The 21,155-nt window shown below is 31.4% G+C and overlaps 1 protein-coding gene across 1 annotated transcript; it reads right to left on the bottom strand.

Annotated features, from left to right (window-relative positions):
- Positions 1–502: 502 nt before the first annotated feature.
- LOC139500355 (uncharacterized protein PF3D7_1120600-like) lies at positions 503–20,496 on the bottom strand. Its single transcript, XM_071289100.1, has 2 exons — positions 20,243–20,496; positions 503–7,998 (listed from the first exon to the last, which is right to left on the bottom strand). Exons 1-2 carry the CDS (start codon positions 20,277–20,279, stop codon positions 503–505), a joined length of 7,533 nt encoding a protein of 2,510 aa, XP_071145201.1. The 5' UTR covers positions 20,280–20,496.
- Positions 20,497–21,155: the final 659 nt, after the last annotated feature.

Raw genomic sequence — 21,155 nt, 5'->3', positions numbered from 1 at the left:
AGTGGTGTTATAAAAATATTGAAACACATAACATTTTCAATTTCAATCTATTACGCTTTTGTAAAGTTTGTTTTAATCAGATGTTTGTGTGTAGTGTTTTGTGAAAGAGTATTATTATTGTTTTTGTTAGGGTTTTAACTGTTCTTAGTAGGTCCCTGTTATTGGGGTTTTGAGTTGCCGTTTTATTAACGTATACCCACATCTCACTTTATTCTAATCTCAAAGATGGTAAGTTGTATATACTATTTCTGTATCCTCGGAAAGCCATGCGTGTATGTATGTATGTATGTATGTATGTATGTATGTATGTATGTATGTATGTATGTATGTATGTATGTATGTATGTATGTATGTACCTAGATCTCTCCGTTTACGGAGCACCCCTCGAGACCCGCGAGGGTACAGTGGAATCCATGTACACTTCCTATCGGGATTAATGGAGATGGGTCACTAATGTATATATTCCGAAACAGCTATTTACAGCGATCCTAATTGCAGATATTCAAGTATTTCGTTCCATTAAAACACCATTGGGAGTTCTACTATTGACATAATTACACAAACATAATTTTCGTATCCTTTCATAAGCTTTCGCTAAGTTAGAAGGTATCGTTTTGCTTATTTCACTTTCTGGGACGGTATTTGTTTTAGGCCTTTGTAAGCCAGTTGTTGAAATCTGTCTTTTATCACTGAGATCACTTTCACTTTCATCATAATACATCTCACTGTCACTACCATCGTAATACTCATATTTAGTATTGTCTTCAGGCAGGGAACTGTCATCGTAATAAAGATCAGAATCAACGTTAGATACCGTCTTTGATAATTGCGGATTGATATTTCTATCATTTGACTGATCCTTATTATTTGCAGTCACTACGTCACTATCGTCACTATCGTCATAATAAGAATCGGAGTAGTAATCGCTTTCACTGTAGTCTGAAAAATCTCCATCAATCTGTGAATTTAATGGAGGTTTCTGTGAGTGTTTTGAATTTGAATTTGTAATAGGATTAGCAAATTTTAATTCATTAGTATGTCGTGATTGTTCTATGCCCTTAAGTTTTGCTTCTGGTAATACATCTTCATCCTCAAAGCTATCAGAATAACTGTCATATTCGTAGTATTCCTCATTTTCGTTTATATCAGCTTCACCATTTTTGATACTTTTTAATGGTGTTCTTAAGTTTTTATAACTTTCTTTTGTTGTGAATTTTAATCCTGGAACGTCTGTAGTGTCATAGTCATCCTCATCATCATAGTAGTAGTCACTGTTATCATCCTCTGCTTGAATGTCGAGCTCACCCTTATACACCTCTTTCTTTTGGAGACCTGCTTTCATTACATTCATATAAGCAGGATTGCTTATTTTAGATTTTGCCTCGATTCCATATGCTCTAGTATAATCAGTATGCAAAGGCGACTGAACACTTTGTTTTTTAATCGATGTATCAAAATGCCTGTGATTGAATATTGTCTTCTGTTTCGTGTCTTGTTGATTAAGTTTTCGGTCGTCTACTTTTGTAATCAATTGTGTCTCCAAATTTTGTACTGCTGTTTTTATTGGCTCTTTATCAGTCCTTCTTGTTAATACACCATTTGATAATTTTCTTGGCCGAATGAACTTTGAATGGATTAATTGACGGACGTTACCTGTCATTTTTTTGGGTGATATAAAACTCTTTTTTGGTGATATTAAACTATTGTTTGGCGATATAAAACTCTTTTTTGGTGATATAAAACTCTTGTTTGGTGATATAAAGCTCTTTTTCGGTGATATAAAACTTTTTTTGGGTGATATAAAACTTTTCTTTAATCCTTGTGGATGTGCAGAAATGTGCTTATTCAAACTGACTTTTGTTTTCTGGAAATCATTCTGTTCTACCATTTTGTCAATGTGTTTTAAATGATCTGATGTTGTGTTTTGTTGCTTTTCACTATTTTTTCTATTTGCCTTACTATCAATAACAAAGTGTCTGTGGGTAAAGGATGATGGTAGTGTATCACGAATGTTTTGATTGTTTTCTCGGTTATGAGAGGTACCAATTGACTGGTTTTCCAGCACGTCATTCTGTATATCGGATTTGTCTGATGATTGAACTGATATAGATGGCAGAGCATCTGTGCTTACTTGATGATCCGATGGAATTACTTGATTGTTTTCCCGGTGGTTAGAGGTTCGAGTTGACAGGTTTTCCAGCACGTCATTCTGTATATCGGATTTGTCTGATGATTGAACTGATATAGATGGCAGAGCATCTATGCTTACTTGATGATCCGATGGAATTACTTGATTGTTTTCCCGGTGGTTAGAGGTTTGAGTTGACAAGTTTTCCAGCATGCCATTCTGTATATCGGATTTGTCTGATGATTGAACTGATATAGATGGCAGAGCATCTGTGCTTACTTGATGATCCGATGGAATTACTTGATTGTTTTCTCTGTGGTTAGAAGTTCGAGTTGACAAGTTTTCCAGCATGTCATTCTGTATATCGGATTTGTCTGATGATGTTTGTTGAACTGCAATTGGTAGCGGATAATCTGCTAAAATGACTTGATTGTTTTCTCTGTGGTTAGAGGTTCGATTTGACAGGTTTTCCAGCATGTCTTTCTGTATATCGGATTTGTCTGATGGTTGAACAGAAATTGATGGCAGAGCATCTCTGTTTACTTGATGGCGTCTATCAGTTAATTTTATTGATTTTGTAGTAGTTATTCTGTCAGTATTTCTTTTTGGAAGCCGTTTTTTCACAAAATGAATATTATTTTGAATAGGTTTAAACTTTACGTTATTATTTCTCCGCTTTGATTGTTGAACATGGGGACTTTTTTGAAGATCCTGTGTGTTGTCTGAAGCAAAATATTTAACAAAGGTTAATTTGCCTACCGACTTTTTCAATGTCACATCATTGGTTGACTTTTTGTTTCTTTCCGATAACTTTATTGACTCCTTTTTTGAAGTGGGTATATTACTATTGCCACCATCTACTGGTTCTCCTTTAAAAGTTTGCATTCTTACTTGTCCACCTCTACTATTACTTTGTTCGTTCCTATCATACGTGTCACTGATTATCGATGTTTTGTAGGTATTTTCATTTTCAATTGCAGCCTTAGATCTCGGTAAATGTAACTGTTTAGTCACTTGTAGTTCTGGATCTATGTCGTTATCGTATCTCACTTGCAGCTCTGGAGCTACGTCGTTATGGTATCTCACGTCAGATGTTAAATTTATCTTGCCTTTTATTTCTCCAAATTGTTTATTAGTTGATATTTGCTGATTATTCTGCAGATCATTGTTTTTAAAATCTAAATTCCTTTTGATTTCCGGTATAACTGTTTTTAGTTGTTGTGGAGGATGTTTTACCGTCGTGGCTGTAGTTTGTATATAAGACGTAGTATTTATTGTAAGAGGAGAAATTTCAGTTCTTTTAGATTTATAATTACCATTGTTAGGTTTATTCAATTGAGTTATGGATAAGCGATCATTACCTTGTACAATTTCTTGAAATTCCAGAGTTTGATTTGTTTGGCTGTTCTTAGATTGATTTCTTTTATAATTCGAATCCTTAAATACTTCTTTCATTGGTTGTTTTGAAACATAATCAACACTGTAGTAATCAATAGGCAACTGTCTATTGTTATTTTCTGCATTTGCATGTGTTTGTTTGATCGGCTTCTTTATAATGTTTTCGTTATTTGAAGTGTCATATCCAACATCTGCAAGTCTCTGATTTGTGTTTGTTGTTTGGTCGTTTTTATTTATAACGTTATCCCGGGACAGTTCTGATCCTTGCTGGTTTTTAAACGTCCTTTTCATAAACTGTCTCTTCTTTTTGACATACTTGTTTGAACTATTGGAATTAGCTTTTTCTTGATACACTTCCTTTAAATTATCTTTATTATATTGATTTTTCTGAATAGAAATGCTCCCTGAATAACTACCTGGTTTAGATTGTAAGACTGTCTTTCCCTTTTTATGGACGAATTGATCTACTAATTGGATGGAATTCAATGACCTTATCACAGGTTTTGTTCTTGATCTGACGGAATCATTCAATTTGTCCTTAAAGTGTAATTTGTTGTGTGCACTTTTATCAAAATCATATAGATTTTGTAAGGAAGTTGCATTTCTAATAGCATTGCGATCCTGTTTGTTCATTCCAATACTTGTTTCACTATGAGGCATTTTGATTGCAGTATCTTGTCTTTTTAAATTTTTCTGTTGTCCAACATGTTTTCTGTCATTTTGAGACACATCTATGTCTTCAATTTTGTCTGCATTCAAAAGAATTTTCTTCCGTATATCAGTTTGTTCGGCTCGAAACTGATCTGCATTTAAAAGAATTTTTTTCCTTATATTGATTTGGTCTGTTCGATTAATGTCTCTAACCGATTGTATTTTATTTTTATCACCACTAACTGGACTTTGTAAGGAAGCTAGATTTCTGACAGCAGAACGATCGTTTTCGTTTATTTTTGTACTTGTTTCACTACGAGGCATTTTGTTTGCATTCCATTTGCTATGCAATTTATTCCGTTGTTTTAAAGTGTTTATTTCATTCTGCGACACAGGTTTGTCCATAATTTTATCTGCATTCAAAATAATTTTCTTTGGTGTATTAATATACTCTGTTCGAATCTGGTTTGTGTTGGATTCTACCTTATTTTTATAACCATTATTTGGATCTTGTAAGGAAGTAAGATCACTGACAGCATTACGATCATTTTTGTTTATTGTAATAATTGTTTCACTGTGCGGCATTGTGATAGCATTTATTTTGCTATGAAATTTATTCTGTAGTCCTATAGTTTTTCTTTCATTGTCTTTGTCTTTGATTTTCTCTGCATTTAAATGAATTTTCTTCCGTGTATTGATGTGCTCTGTTCGAATATGATCTATGTTGGATTGTACCTTATTTTTATAACCATTATTTGAATGTTTAAAGGTTGTAAGGTCTCTGATAACACTAGGATCGTTTTTGTTTTTAATAATACTTGTCTCACTGTGCGGCATAGCATTCATTTTGCTATGAAATTTATTCCGTTGTTCTAAAGTTTTTCCTGCATTCTGCGACACTTGTTTGTCTTTAATTTTGTCTGCTTTCAAATGAATTTTCTTTTGTGTATTGATACGTGTTGTTCGCATCTGATTTGTGTTTGATTTGATTTTATTTTCATCACCATCATTTGGATTTTGTAGGGAAGATAAATCTCTAACAATACTACGATCCTTTTTGTTTATTGTAATACTTGTTTCATTGTTTGGCATTTTGAAAGCATTCATTTTGCTATGAAATATATTCTCTTGTCCAACAGTTTTTCTTTCATTCTGCGACACGTCTTTGTCTTTTATTTTGTCTGTATTCAAATTAATCTTCTTTGGTATGTCAATGTGTTCTGTTCGAATCTGGTTTCCGAGGGATTGTTTTTTATTTCTATTACCATCATATGAATTTTGAAAGGATATTTGATCTTTTATAGCATTGCGATCATTATTGTTCATTTTAATACGTGTGTCTCTATGATGCATTTTGATTGCATTAACTCGGCTATTTATTCTTTTCTGTTGTTCTTCATGTTTACTTTTATTTTGTGACACTTCTTTGTCTTTAATTTGGGCTGCATTCAAAAGTATTTTCTTTCGTATATTGATTTGGTCGGTTTGAATCTTGTTTCTATTGGATTGTTCAATATTTTTATAACCATCATTTATATTGTGTAACGAAGTAAGGTTTCTAATGCCATTACGATCTTTTTCACTATGAGACATTTTGATAGCATTCATTTTGCCATGAAATATATTCTGTTGTCCTACACTTTTTATTTTATTCTGTGATACATCTTTGTCAATAATTTTGTCTGCTTTCAAGATAATATTCTTCCGAATGTTGATTTGTTCTGTTCGAATCTGGTCTCTGTTGGAATGTATTTTCTTTTTGATAAACTGAAGATTCCTTTCATTTGTTGTAGCACTTTGTGGTATTTGATTTTCTTTCTTATTTCTTTCTTCGTTTTGACTCAATATTTCATTTGATGGATGTTGTATTTTATTTCCTTTGTCAATATAAAAAATTGTTTCATTGTTGTCCTTTGTATTGTGGTGCAAAATCAAGCTTTTATCTTTCAATTGTTTTACTCTTTGCTCATCCATATATGGATAAATCGCAACTCGTCTTGAATCATGTGTAGACGTTTGCTCGTTTTCCTTTTGATCAGTGTGATATGATGGTTCTGTCATTGACCCTGAATGAGTTGTTAAGTTAGGTAAATGAACAGTAATGCTTGGTAATTTGTCCTCATTGTGCGATTGCCGAACCGGAGAATTTGTTTTCGTTATAATATTTGATGAATGTATAGTGTTCCTTACATACGTAGTAGGTCTAGAATTATCGGTATGATCCGTGTTATGCATATCTTCCAAACGCTTTTCATGCTTTTGTTTTGTAGATATACTGTTTATATCATTATTTTCTTTCGTTATTGTTAGTCTGTCGTTCGAAGGTATACTTTTTTTAATTGATTTAAATAAAAATCTTTTTTCGGGTATAACTGATTTAGATAAAGGCTTAACAAACTTTTGTTTTCCATTCAATGGAAACAAATCAGTGTGTTTTATCATGATGTTTTCAGTCATTTTCCTGTCGTGAAATGGAATTTTGCTGAAGTTTCGTTTCTTTTGGTGTACCCTTGGCTGTGTCACAGGAGGTATTTGACTTGTATTCTCTTGGGAATTCACAATCAAATCATTCCACACATCTCTATATTTCCCCTTTACTTTGGGTTTCTTCATTGGCAAATCACTAAGACTGGTATCAACTGGTAACATAGAATGTGTTTTAGCCTTGACTTTAAACCTTTTGCCTTTCTGTTCAACCGTGTTTATCGTTTTGTATTCCGGGCGATTTCTCAAGTTATTTGAATCGGCATCAATAGGTAATATAACATTCCGAATGGTTGGCATTTTCATTCTTTCGACTTTCATTTTAACGGCGTTCTTTATATCATACTTTGTATGTTTGCCATTCGAGAAACCGGATGAGGACATTATCTGTTTGTTATCGAATACTGGAACCTGCCATATTACAAAGTTGTCCTTACCCTTACTTTTCTTTCTATGAACAATTTGCTGATCATGAACGCCAGTAGACTTTGTGCTAATACCAAGTAGTGATGAGAGTTTCACATTATTAGTGTTTTTGTCGTTTGAAATTTCATTCCCTACTTCAATCGTTCCTTGTTGATTGCCAATAAGTTGAAACCCGCCGTTGGTAAGTTCACTTTGGTTGTTATCAGATTTTAATTCTTTTCTAATTTTAGTAATGCGACTTGGGTTGATCCATATAATGTTGCGATTATCGTCAGCTGGTGTTTGCCCTTTTCCTTGCTTGTTTTGTTGTTTGCCACTTCTAAATCCAAATGAACCGAACATCGAAATATTTCCTGATTGTAACACTGGAGCACTGTTTGATACCGTAAATGTAGGAATATCCTTTTTAACTGATCCATTTTGTAATTGATGAATGTGAATTGGTATGCCCATCACCATTTCCGTTTGATTTGCAGAAGATTCTTTATGTGGCATTACGATCGGTATACCCATTTTACTTCCGGTGTGACTAGTTTTGCCATTTACAGCTATGTTGTTTGATGAACTAAATAAAGTTTTGGGAGCAAGATTTGATGAACTGTAAATGCTAAATGTATTTCCGTTGTCCATCGTTTGATGCGTGCTTCTGTTAACCTTAGAATGTTCTTGTTCATAAGGAACCGCATGTTCAGGATAATGCTTTTTGAACAATACTTGCACATATTTACGTAAATTTTGAGCGAATTGACTGGACAAAAATTCTGCTGGAAAGTGTGAGCGAATTATGAACGGAACATATAGTCTTCCTTTTGATTCTAATAGCGGAATTTTATTATGAATTCGATTTATGGTGAACACATTCGATTTGGAGGGATCCCCAAAATGTTTTAAATCTGTACTTTTGATAAAACCTAAAAGAAGAAAAAAAGTTAAAAGTATTTTTTGATTTGTGAAGATGAAGTCGTTGGAAAAATTATATGCACATTTAAAGTAATTATTTCCATATTATGACCAACAACCCGAAAGTTGGCAGACGTTAATACTTCCAGAAAGGTTATTAAAGACACTCCAATATACTAGTATACAATAGGTATTCAAAACCGGTGTAAAATCAAATTAAGATACAATGAAGCATTGAAAAACCGATGTACTAATTACGTCTTGAAAGAGGGGCGAAAGAAAAAAAAAACTGATAACGGCTAAAAAAGAAAAAAGAAAAAGACAAACAGACAAACAATAGTACACAATACACAACAAAGAAAACTAAAGACTAAGGAACGCGAACCCCAGCGAAAACTCGGGAGTAATCTTAGGTGCTCCGGACGGGGTAAGTAGATTTTGCTCCACTTGAATCTATATAACACCATGTAATCGTTCAAATTGTGCCATTAATAATATTGAAAAGCATTACCAAATCTAAAATTAAGAATTGAAATGGTGAATGTGTCAAAGACACACCACCCGACCAAAGAGCAGATAGCAACCGAAGTCCAACAATGGGTATTAAACGCAGCGAGAAATGCCACAACTGAAGGCGTTCCCTAACAGAATTCAACAAACTAAAGGTAAAGAATAAAAAATGACATAAAATAAGAATTTGGATAAGAACCTATTTTTATGAATTATTTGCCGACGTATCGATCACTACAAACCATTAAAGTCTGAAATGGCCTATATCTGTACTCGACTGTACTGATTTTTACTCGACCAGTCTGAATTGGTCTGACTTTTACTTGACATTACTCGACCCCAGTCTGAACCATACTCGACTGTACTGAATCGTACTTGACCCTTATATTTGCCGTTGAAAATAGTCTGAACTATTACTCGACCAGTCTGAAACAGTCTTAACTCATTCTCGACATGTACTCGACCTATTTTTCCAGTATAAACCATACTTAACCAAAGGTCTGAACAATACTCGACCAGTCTGAACCATACTAGACCAAAAAACCTCTACTTTTTTAACTGTTAAAATAAATTTCTTTTTAACTGACATATATAACAACAGCCAACAAAATTTATAAAAGATTTTAACCTTATAAAAGAAATATATCTCTGATTATATTTAGGATAAAAAAAAATTATGTATAACTTATATCAAAAAGGGATAAAATTAAATAAATAAATAAAAATATTTTTTTCTGATTAGTGGTGAAATATAAAGTATAACCTCTGCTTGGGGGCAAACTCATAAATAAGATCACACCTGGTCAGAGGTATTAAATTCTAAATAACATTGATTCAAAATTGCAACATCCTGTTTGAATTAAATAACAAGGCCTTTCGAATATACATGTATGTAATAGATAAGTAATACACGAATTTAAGAAAATAGGGCTTTATTTTTACCTGTAAAACACACATGTACTGAGGTAATTAGAACATATTAAAGTGTTTTATGTATGCCATGTTTATTTGACAAAAAATACTTAAATTAATTGAAATTTTTGTTTACTGTTACTTTGGAATACATTTCCTTTTTAAAAAAAGTTATCAAGGATTGCTATGGAAATTCTATCATAATGATTAAATTAAATTCTTGGTTTAATAAAACAAAACAATTAAGCTCTCATTTTTCAAAAATTTATTAAGTTGTTTTATATACTATTTTATATATATCTTAATAAAAAAAAAACATTCACTGCATTATTACCTGAACTCAACTGACACCATAAATCTATACTAGGCTTAAGTTAATGGTGAAAATAGTCCAGTTACCATAAAATACTTCCGAAATATTCATAAAATTTTGAATAATATTGAAAATATTAGTCACAATTCATTTTTTTAGATTATTTGATCAGCTTGTTTTATTTATATTTTAAAAGTTGATATATATTATTATGTAAGTGTTGATTAATATTGAGTTGAAGTTATATTATGATTGATTATTGCGAAATTTTAATTTCAATACTGTTTTGAATATATTTTTAATTTCAAGTTGTTGTTTATTAAAAAAAATCCTAAATTGATAAAATTCAGTTGACAGATACAAAGAATAGGTCTAGTTTGGTTAAGACTTGGTCGAGTATGGTTCGGACTAGGTCGAGTACGGTTCAGCCTAGGTCGAGTACGGTTCAGACTAGGTCGAGTACGGTTCAGACTCGTATAAAACGGTTAAGTACTGGTCAAGTACACATTCAGACTGTTAAGTATGGTTCAGACTACAGTCGAGTATTATCAAGTAAATCTCAAACGAATTCAGACTGGTCGAGTAAAAATCAATACAAACGAGTACAGATATAGGCCATTTTAGACTTTTAATGGTTTGTAGTATATATCCATTACTAGTATTTTTTAACAAAATTCAAGTTTCATAATGATTGATCACATAAATACACATATCAAACAATAAGTTTCAGCTTTCTAAAAAAGTGAGTGTTTTACAGGATCAAAAATAGATTTGTTGTTGTATGTTTGATTGGATATTTTTTGCATCATTCTCGTTACATGGTGTACACAGGGAGAGTTGATGTTTAAAACTAACCATGTACCGATGGTTATACTTTATTCAGTGACTTTATATTCCATGTGGGTATTTTGTTGTAATGTTTTTCATTCAAAAAATGCAAGTGTTAAGACTCATAAATTCTGCATTGTAAATTTACGATCAACAATAAAATATCTGAAATGAGTTATTCATGGGGCACTAGCTACGAGATATAAACAAAAAATAAAACATGTGTTTTTGTTTTTTGTTCAATCATTAATGAAAGTGAAATAGTGAAACAATAATTCGCTTTTAGCAGCCAGCATCTGTTCTGAATTTCAAGCTATTTAAATTTGGTTCCATAATTAAGGTAATAAATATTGATAAGAGGTCCAAGGACACAGTTATCGTCCTTTGGTTTTCGTTGTCTACGAATATAGTCCCTAGTGTAAACAGTGTATAACTTGCATGTTTTATTTGATACACTTTCCCAATTTATTTCTTGATATTAAATGCATGAAATATAAAGTAGGGGGATGTAATTACATGTTAAAAAAAATTTGGGTGCTGAATCTTTATGTTAAGTAGTGATTTGGTCCAGTTCAAAAAGGTCAAATTTTATCACGTCTGAAGCTGTCAAACTGAATTTTACACCCCCTTAACACAGAATTGTCAATATTTTGAGTTAGAGCTGGTAGAAGTTCCTATAATTTTGATATTATTTGTCTCACTGGTAGTACACTACACTGTAAAAATCTTTTTGAGAAAGAGCAGGTGCGATTTTTTCAATTGGAATTTATTTTCTAAAAGAAATGCACTACGAAATAATTGTGTTCTCGGGCCAAGATAGTATCGTGAATAAAGAAAGCGTATATTGTTCAGTTTTAGCATATGCAATTGAATTTTATTAAATTGATCATTTTCATTAGGTTAAAGAATATCGGGGCGTATGTACCAATATTAAATTACCACGATATATAAGTATAATCATGTAATTATCTGGTTTTGAATACCCCTATTGTGGTTTTTATAAATCATTGTCCCAATTTTGTGACTTAAATGTCTTCTACCGTTAAATAATGGTTCCAAATTACCGAGTTTACTTATGATTCCAGCCAGTGGAATATTTGAGTTCCGTCTCTGCATCATTTTAATATAAATGCGAAATTATATACTAGTCAGCTTAGACATTATATATAAAATTTAAGTTATTAAATTCCTCTGACCGATTGCGACATATTCTATAAGAATATAACAAATACAAAAGACGCGAATGTGAAAAATCAAAAATCAAAATCCACTTCATATAGACAATTTATAGAAGAAACGTTTAATAGGCACTGTAAAGCTTGTTATTTCTAATCATATTCCCTATTCGACGTGTTTTTCTTTAGATTATTGGATGTTTTTTGCACACTGTAGATTAAGTTAGAAACAACAAAAACTAATGGTCTTGCTTTATTTGTCACTGCCTAGATGGATTTATCGTTTATCCTTTTTGGACATGAGTTTGAGGAAGCAGACACGTGTAATTAATTTTAAGAAAAATATTGTGTATTTTTAGCTACTTTTACAGACATGTACAACACTCGAGGTTCCGTGATTGGTCAAATAAAGAATTTCTATTTCTATTTCTGTACATCGCAACAATGTAAATGTCTTTCAGAGGGTGACCGCTACAGATACGTGTAAGTTCATCTTTAAAAATAGCAATACGGTCGTCGATTTTACATTCCAGCTTTTAGTTTTTTTTTGTTTTTTACTATATTATTTATGTACTGTAAACTGAGCAATATGTACTTTAATAAAATGCGTCTTGTCAATGTCGATGACCGGTCAGAGCTGAATATATATAACAGATTGGGACGCCATATACTTAACATATAAAAGATATTATTTCATCATCTTCGATTATGAATATATATCCCCAATATAAATCAAATTTTTTAAATTGAAAAAAAAGAGTTTATGTTCAAACAAGATGATTTTGAAAAATAAAACTATTAATGAAGAATGTTAAACAAAGAATAAAAAAGAAAAATTAATTATTGCTATGAATTACATATATAAACAATGTTATTAAAGTTTTATTGACTAAATGAAATAAATACATTCATAATCATGAAATAAAGGTCGTCTAATATTATTTTTTCTCGATCACTTCTTCCATCGTTTTTGGGACGAAACTTGTCGAACAATTTATTAGATAAGATGTTATACATCAGCTTTTATACGAAAGTTTGGAAGACAACTCTGTTGTATTAACGTCTAACTCAGTCAACCGAGGGTGAGTAATTTATCCTTACGCAAATATTAATAGTTTATTCACTTATTTACAAAAAGTCTTTATTTTTAGAAACGCTGTTATACGATTAATAAGTTTTTACGGTGCATTTTTAATTATCAAGTTGAATTTCTGTGTAACAACATGCAGGACCTGCATTACGAATACATCTGCCACGTTAATGGATATTAACTGGCCTGTAAACCAATCATGGTTTCCTTGATAGAGGGTTGATGCTCCCAAGGAAATTATTAAATCATGCATTCCAAGTGCTCATGTTGGTTAAAAGTATCCCATTTTAAATTTCGGACGCAATCACGCGTTGGTTGACTGTTATGAATAACCCGTTTCTACAATCCCGTCCCCTTTTACCAAATAGTAATTACTACCGTTACTTACGTTATAAAACAAATAAACAAAAAACCAAAAGACCGTTAAGAGTAGTTACTCGTTATTGAAGACAAATCGCTATTGAATATTAAAACCAGGAGAAAACAAGCATGAGGGAATAGATAAATAAAGGCAACAGTAAAATACCGCTGTTCGAAATTCATAAATCGATAGAGAAAGAACAAATACGGGTAAAAAACTAAAACTGAAGGAAACGTATCAAAGATAAGAGAACTACGATACAACATAAACACAACATTGAAATGTAACACACACAGTAACGAACTATAAGATAACCATTTTCCTGACTTGGTACAGGGCATTTAGAGAAAACAAATGGTGGGTTGATCCTAGTTTTGTGGTATCCCGAACCTCCCGCTTTAATGGCAATGTTAGTTATAACATTAAAATGACAACATTACATGACAGGATTACAATACAAATCAATTGGAGAAAATATAGGACAGAGAAACTAACGAATAATAGCCAACAAAAGGTACGATGTTAAAAATTTAACACGCCAGACGCACGCCACGTTCACATGACTGTTATGAAATACCCATTTCTACAATCCCGTCCCCTTTTACCAATTAGTACTTACTACCGTTACTTACGTTATAGAACAAACAAAAAACAACCAAAAAACCGTTAAGAGTAGTTCCTCGTTATTTAAGACATATCGCTATTGAATATTAAAACCGTGAGAAAACAACCGTTAGGGAATAGATAAATTAAGGCAACAGTAGAATACCGCTGTTCGAAATTCATAAATCGATAGAGAGAAAACAAATCCGGGTAACAAACTAAAACTGAAGGAAACGTATCAAATATAAGAGAACTACGATACAACATAAACACAACATTAAAATGAAGCACACACAGTAACGAACTACAAGATAACAATGGCCCTTTTCCTGACTTGGTACAGGGAATTTAAAGATAACAAATGATGGGTTGGACCTGGTTTTGTGGCATGCCAAACCTCCCGCTTTAATGGCAATGTTAGTTATAACCTAAAAATGACAACATTACATGACAGGACTACAATACAAATCAATGGGAGAAAATATAGGACAGAGAAACAAACAAATAATAGCCAACAAAAGGTACCAGGTTATAAATTTAAACCGACAGACGCGCGCCACGTCCACACAAGGTCAACCAGCGACGCTCAGATGAAAAAGTGTGAAAGCCAAAACAAGTACAGAGTTGAAGATTACCAAAAGTTCCAAAAAGTTGTGACCAATACGGCCAGGGTTATCCGCGTGGGACAAGAACATCCTTATCATTTAGAATGACCCACACCTTCTTCAATAGCATGAACTCCAAACGTAGCGAGACAGGTGATGCAACAGTGCATAAGACAGACGAAAGATACATTAAGGACATTCAAAAGTTAAAAATAAACATACAATACCTTTGCAAAAAAAAAAGAGAAGAGAAACAAAACCAACACTCAAAACACTACGAAGAAAACAAACAATTTAGCAACACAAACCTTAACAAAAACCGGGGAGGATCTCAGATGGCTAAGTCTAATTCGATAGGTCGACTTATGGAAAGGGAATAACGACGTTTGGTTATATCCTTCGTCATTTGTGAAATGAATATTACATAACGTATAAGTGACTCCTACTTTTTATACATCAACCGCCATGTAATTCTAGGATAATAGATATGTAAAAAGAGTAAATCAAGTAATAGTCATTATCTTGTCTAATTATTAATGCCCACATAAATTCATAAATGTTGAAATCGCGCAATAAATGTCATAATGCAACAACTTGATTGAAACATATGTACACTTATCAAACATGTCTAATAATGCTTTTTTCTCAGTGAATTATTTTCTATTTGCCCTAACATTCGTAAGGTCTAACTTATCACTTGAATTCAAATAAGGTTTATTTTATTTCTATTTTTATACTCAACCTAAACTTAACCTTCTTGATATAGATTGGTTTGAACACATTAATCAACGTATTGTGAGTCTTGCCACATCTAACTAGAATGAGATCGTTTTGAGACGGGAACGATAAAATTTTAGGTGTAAGTTCACTACATGCATGAACTTTGCCAAAAGGAAAATTCCAATATCACAATAAACAACTATTTTATTCACATAAATAAAGGCAACAGTAGTATATCGCTGTTCGAAATTCATAAATCGATTGAGAAAAAACAAATCTGGCATACAAACTTAAACTGAGGGGAAACACATCAAATTTAAGAAGAGAACAACGACACAACAGAAACACTAAAATTGAGAATGGAAATAGGGAATGTGTCAAAGAGAAAACAACCCGACCAAAGAGCAGAAACCAGCCCAAGGTCATTAATGTTTCTTCAACGCAGCTAGCAAATCACATACCCGGAAGCGGGCTTCAGTCCAACTCTAAACACAAATGTGTACTAGTAAAGTGAAAAGGATGTCACAGTAAACTTTGAAACATATGAATGAATTAGAATAAAAGACTTACAAAGGCAACATACTCCTAACTTAGGATAGGCAAATGGTATTCTACGAAATCAAGCATGTACTTAGTCTACATATAAATAATAAGAAGAATGTCGTTTTGCGGTTGTTGCAGGATAAAAAAAAATTACCCATCCTTGTTTTTAGCTTTTAATTAATTTAAATACATTAATTTGATAGATATAATTTTATATGCTATACAACTATTTTCCTAATTTGATGGGTTGCCAAATCCGCAACTAGTAACATTGTTTGCAAAATAAACAGTCAACATTTTTAAAACGTTGGATCATATCACTATTGAAAAGGGACAGAACATATCATGGTGACATTCATAATTCATTTGTCGAAGAGAACTTGAAAAGGCCATGGTAAAAAGCCTCGAAAACGACAAAACTATCAATTCGTATTTGGAAACTGTCATTTGTTTATTAAATGTTTAAGAACCACTTGTTTGTTTCTACTGAGATCAAGTTTGATTTTCATTTTGATATAACTTTTCATTATTCTATATTTTATTTTTTAAATAGTAAATAAACATATCACGAACAGTTTGTTCGCCAGACATTTCAAATACATAGGAATCAGTAGTAATGCTCGAAAAATAAATTAAATGGAATAAGTACGCAGCTCAAGAGCATTCAGGACCCATAAAAAATGATGCACCAGTATTTTAACGATGTTTAAGGAGGCTCGCGGGTCTAAATAATTTTTTTTATTTAATATAGGATTTTGCTATATTTTTCTATAAATGAACTTTATCTTATACTAAATGGAAAAAGGAAATAAAAAAATGGTGTCACCGTTCATTTACGCTCACAATCTACCTTCGAAAGAATCATACATTTTGGTTAATGTCCTTTTTTTCTGTTGAACTAATTGGAGAAATAGCGGTAATATCGAAATAAAAAAAGAACTAAATTACAGAAATCGCTTAAATTTTATTATTTATTATTTTATTTAGTTTATGTACAGCTTATTCGAAAACAACAATAAAAAATATAGGTCACCGATGATTTAAAAAAGATATTTCAATTTTAATGCCAAAAAATGGCATTTTTGCACCAAAGGGAGATAATTTGGAGCTTTTTCAATGATATCTACATTTTAAAAGTCACCTGGGGTCAACACGAATTGATTTTTTGGAATGATTTTTGTACCATATGATAAAGTAGCAACTACTAAAGGTAATTCATAAAATTTGTAATGAAAAATAAATGTTATATATTTTTCTAAAAATCTTATACCCGCGAGCCTCGATAATTATGTTTATAACCGATAAAAGTAAGACATTCAATCTAGAATTTAATTTCAATTTTCTTTTATCCTCTGTCTTATTCACATTCATGCGCACAAACAAAGAGATCTCCAGTATTCAACGCTGATTCATTAACACTTCAATTAATACTACATCACAAGAAAAGTAATATATGCAATAGAGAGGCCTTTTATTTGTTTTTATTAGAGACGAGCACACTATTTTCTTTTATAATTGTTACATTCGTTTATGCTTAATGCAAACAAATAGACTTTTACAACTCCTTCTCTCCAAATAAGAACAAAAATCAAGACTTCAAATAACTAAAAAGACGTAGGACGAAATATAATGAATAAAAAAATATATAAAATACAATTTAAACTTTGTCTGTAAAGCTTACTTTAAATTAATTAATAAAATGAATTATGTTTTGAATTTTAAACATGTTATTAATTAAAGATAAAAGGCCCAACTTATTAACGTTTGGTTAATTATTGTGCACTGTGTGAGGTTTATTGCTTTTTCAATAAAAGTGGGCCGTGCGGTATAATTTTGAATGAGAGACAATTTCTTAAATAGATCATCAACGAAAAGTTAATGATTGGAGAGAAACGAAGATAAAAATAGATAATCAACAGCCTTTTCAGATCAAAAGTAGAAACAAAATATAAACACTACTGCATAACAGAAAGAAAAAGTGAACATCTGACAAACCAAAAGGGGAAATCACATTTGTTAAGGGACAGATTTGAAACATGTAATTGAACGTTGAAACGTACGTTAAAACTTTAGATAGTCATCTCTAAATTCTAAACTTTTCCAAAATCAACTGGATTTTCATAAAACTATACAGTTATCACATTTTATATTGATCTCACAAAATTCGAGGTTATTTCGTAGATTGGTTCATTGCTGTCAAATTAAAAGATTTTATTAATAGGTAATAAAGCTAGAATGTTGAGTTCGGAATGAAATCAGATAACCATCTTTAGAATTCTTTATTTTATTTTCAAAGTAACTTGGATTTCAATAAAACTATACAGTTATCTCAGTTATATATAGATCTTACACAATTCCAGGTTATTTGGTTGATGTGTTGCAATTTGGTGTATATCTATAAAATTTAAGGATCTGACTAATAGGTAAAAAAGCTATAATTGTCAGTTCGGAATGAATTTAGAAAGTCACCGTTAGAATGTTTTATTTTTCTTACAAATCAACTTCGATTTTCAGAAGTCTCTACAACTATCTCAGTTATATATTGATCTTACGGAATGCCACGTTATTTGATAGGTTGATGTAATCTGTCAAATGTAAGTAAAGGCAGCAGTGAATACCGCTGTTCGAAAGTCATAAATCGATTGAGAAAATACAAATCTGGGTTACAAACTAAAACCTAGGGAAACACTACAACTATAAGAGCAAAAATAACGAAACAACAGAAACACTGAAGTGCAACAAATAACAAAAGACAATGCAACACACACCGAAACGAACTATAAGATAACAACTGCCATATTCCTGACTTGGTTCAAGGATCTAATTTATTGCTAAAAAAAGCTAGAATTTTCATTTCGGACTAAATTCAGATAGTAACCTATAGACCTGTTTTTATTTCTTTTTCAAATCGACTTGGATTTTCAGAAAATTTTACAGCTATCTCAATTATGTATTGATAATACAGAATGCCAGGTTACTAGTATTTGGTAGTTTATTTTTCTGTCAAATTAAGAGGTCTAATCAATAGGTAAAAAATCTAGAATATTCAATCCGGATTAAATTCATGAAGTTTTTATTTCTTTTTCAAATCTACTTGGATTTTATAATTTTTTTCAGTTATCCTAACTAGATACTGGTCGTACAGAATGTCAGATTGTTTAGCATATTGCTATCAAGTTTAAGGATTTTTAAAATCAATTGGTGAAAAAACCGAGAAGTTTTAGAACGGACTAATTTCAGATAGTCACCTTTAAATGTTTTTGTAACTTTTCCAAATCAACTTGAATTTTCATAAATCTATACAGTTATATATTGATCTTAAAGAATGCCAGTTTGTTCGGTAGTTTAGTGTATTGCTGTTATATATGAGGATTTATTTAAAATGTAAAAGAGATGAACTTTTAGTTTTGAATAAATTCAGATAGATACCTAAAAAATAAATATTTAGATTTGAAAGCAATAAATCAAATCATCAATCCACCTGGTATTTTGTAAGATCAATATATGATAGAGATAGTTGTAGAGTTAGATGAAAAAAGTAAAATCACAAAAATACTGAACTCAGAGGAAAATCAAAAAACATATCTGACCTCAGTCCAACCTGCACATTCTAGTTATTAAATTTGACAGAAAAAAACCAAACTACCAAACAACATAATTGTGGTAGATATAGACTGTGATTGAAGTTCAAGTTGATTGAAAATGTCATCGAAATATTTTAAGGTGGCTCTCTTTGAATTTTAATAAAAAAAAAAATGCTTGTTTTTTTATCTATTAGGTAAATCTTTTAATTTAACCACAATGACACAAACTACCTAATAACGTGGAATTTTGATTCAGAGTAGTCCAGACTAAATCTTAAGGTCAGGACATGATAAACATATGTTTAAACATATCGAGACTCGTAAGGACAGGATCTAGACAGGTCAAGACTGGTCAAGATACATTGTAGGTCAATACTGTTTTTCCCTTAGTTTATGAGGTAACCAGTCTCATAATGTAACATTTTTGATATATCATCTTTCGATTTATAAATGCATTCACAGAAATTTGCTCTTTCACGGAAACAAATGCATTTTCAATGTTTTTAGGCGATTGTTAATACTATCTTAAGGTGAAAAGTTGTTGTGATATTTTAACTTGACTACGCCCCCTGTCCTAAAATAATCAAAATATATCACGAGAATTGAAAAGAGACTTGGTTCAATGACCCTTTCAACAAACATATTTAGCTATAGATATTAAATTTAAGAACTTTTGCATTTGTGGAAAAAATTCCAAAGATAGGATTTATGATTCGCTTATTATTAATTTTAAGCCTATCTTCAATTTTACAGGATACAATTTACAATGTAAATTTTTCATAACTATTTAGTATTAAAGAAATAAATCTTGTGGAAACATCATGTTATAATTAGTAAAAATATCAGGTTTTTTATATTTCTTAAATACTAACAATAATTTTGATATTAAATGTTTCGCTGTTTCCGATTTTCAAATTCTTCTTTTAGTTATAATTTTAAATAAAAAAGAGATCAACGCATACTAAATATATATATAAATTCTCTAACATAATGAATAAAAAACATACCTACCAAAACAGAAAATTAATCCAAAGAATATGAAGTACATAATTATACACAACTATTTAATTACATTCCCCCTAATTAATTATCCACATCTGTGTAATCTATGTTATGTATTGTAGTCATCTCCTTTATTTGGTTCCGTTTGACACTATTAGAATATTTTACATAGTTTAAAAAAGGAAGAATAGATCATCAAATGCAGAAATCATCTGTAGTATTCGCTATGAGGAAACTATACATGTACATGTTATAAGAGTTATTCACCTGTTTGCAGTAATAAATGATTGAAGTCAAGTTCGTACGTTAGTCATTTAACACCTCTGAATCAGAATAGAGACAGATAAATTGTTCCATTACAAGAAACTTTAAACATTGTGACCCTGGAACAAAAAAACATGCACAGGATGCAAGTTATAAACGTCTTTCAAAATATTATTTGTTAATGCAAAACATTCACTGCATAGTAAACTATAAAAGCTATATAAATACTTTCATAAGTGTTAGTTAGTGCATTGTCCACAGTCCTGAATATTAAAAAGGAGTTTCGATAGTTTGATTTTTCAAATAGCACATTTGTTTTACTACAATTCTTTAGGGTTTTTGGATATTTTTCGGAAATTATTTTGCCATATGTGAATATTATTATCTGATTTATTTTGTAAAAAGAGTAACATTTTGTTATATATAATGCCATTTCGCGCAATATATGTTCAAGTGGCTACATGTTTGTACAGGGAGAATTCAGAATATCATTGCCAGCCAAGGTTTACGACCAAGTCCCCTCCTATTAACCGTAGACGAATTAAGGCAACATTTGTGATGACTATAAATGGCTATCTTCTGATCGATAAAAGTCACGTCCATGCCGACTAAATATTCAAATTATTCTGCAGCCTAATTTTTAGACTAAATTCTAAAA

This window comes from Mytilus edulis, chromosome 13 (genome assembly GCF_963676685.1).
Source record: "Mytilus edulis chromosome 13, xbMytEdul2.2, whole genome shotgun sequence".
NCBI lineage: Eukaryota > Metazoa > Mollusca > Bivalvia > Mytilida > Mytilidae > Mytilus > Mytilus edulis.
This window is presented reverse-complemented; position numbering and strand designations above follow the sequence as displayed.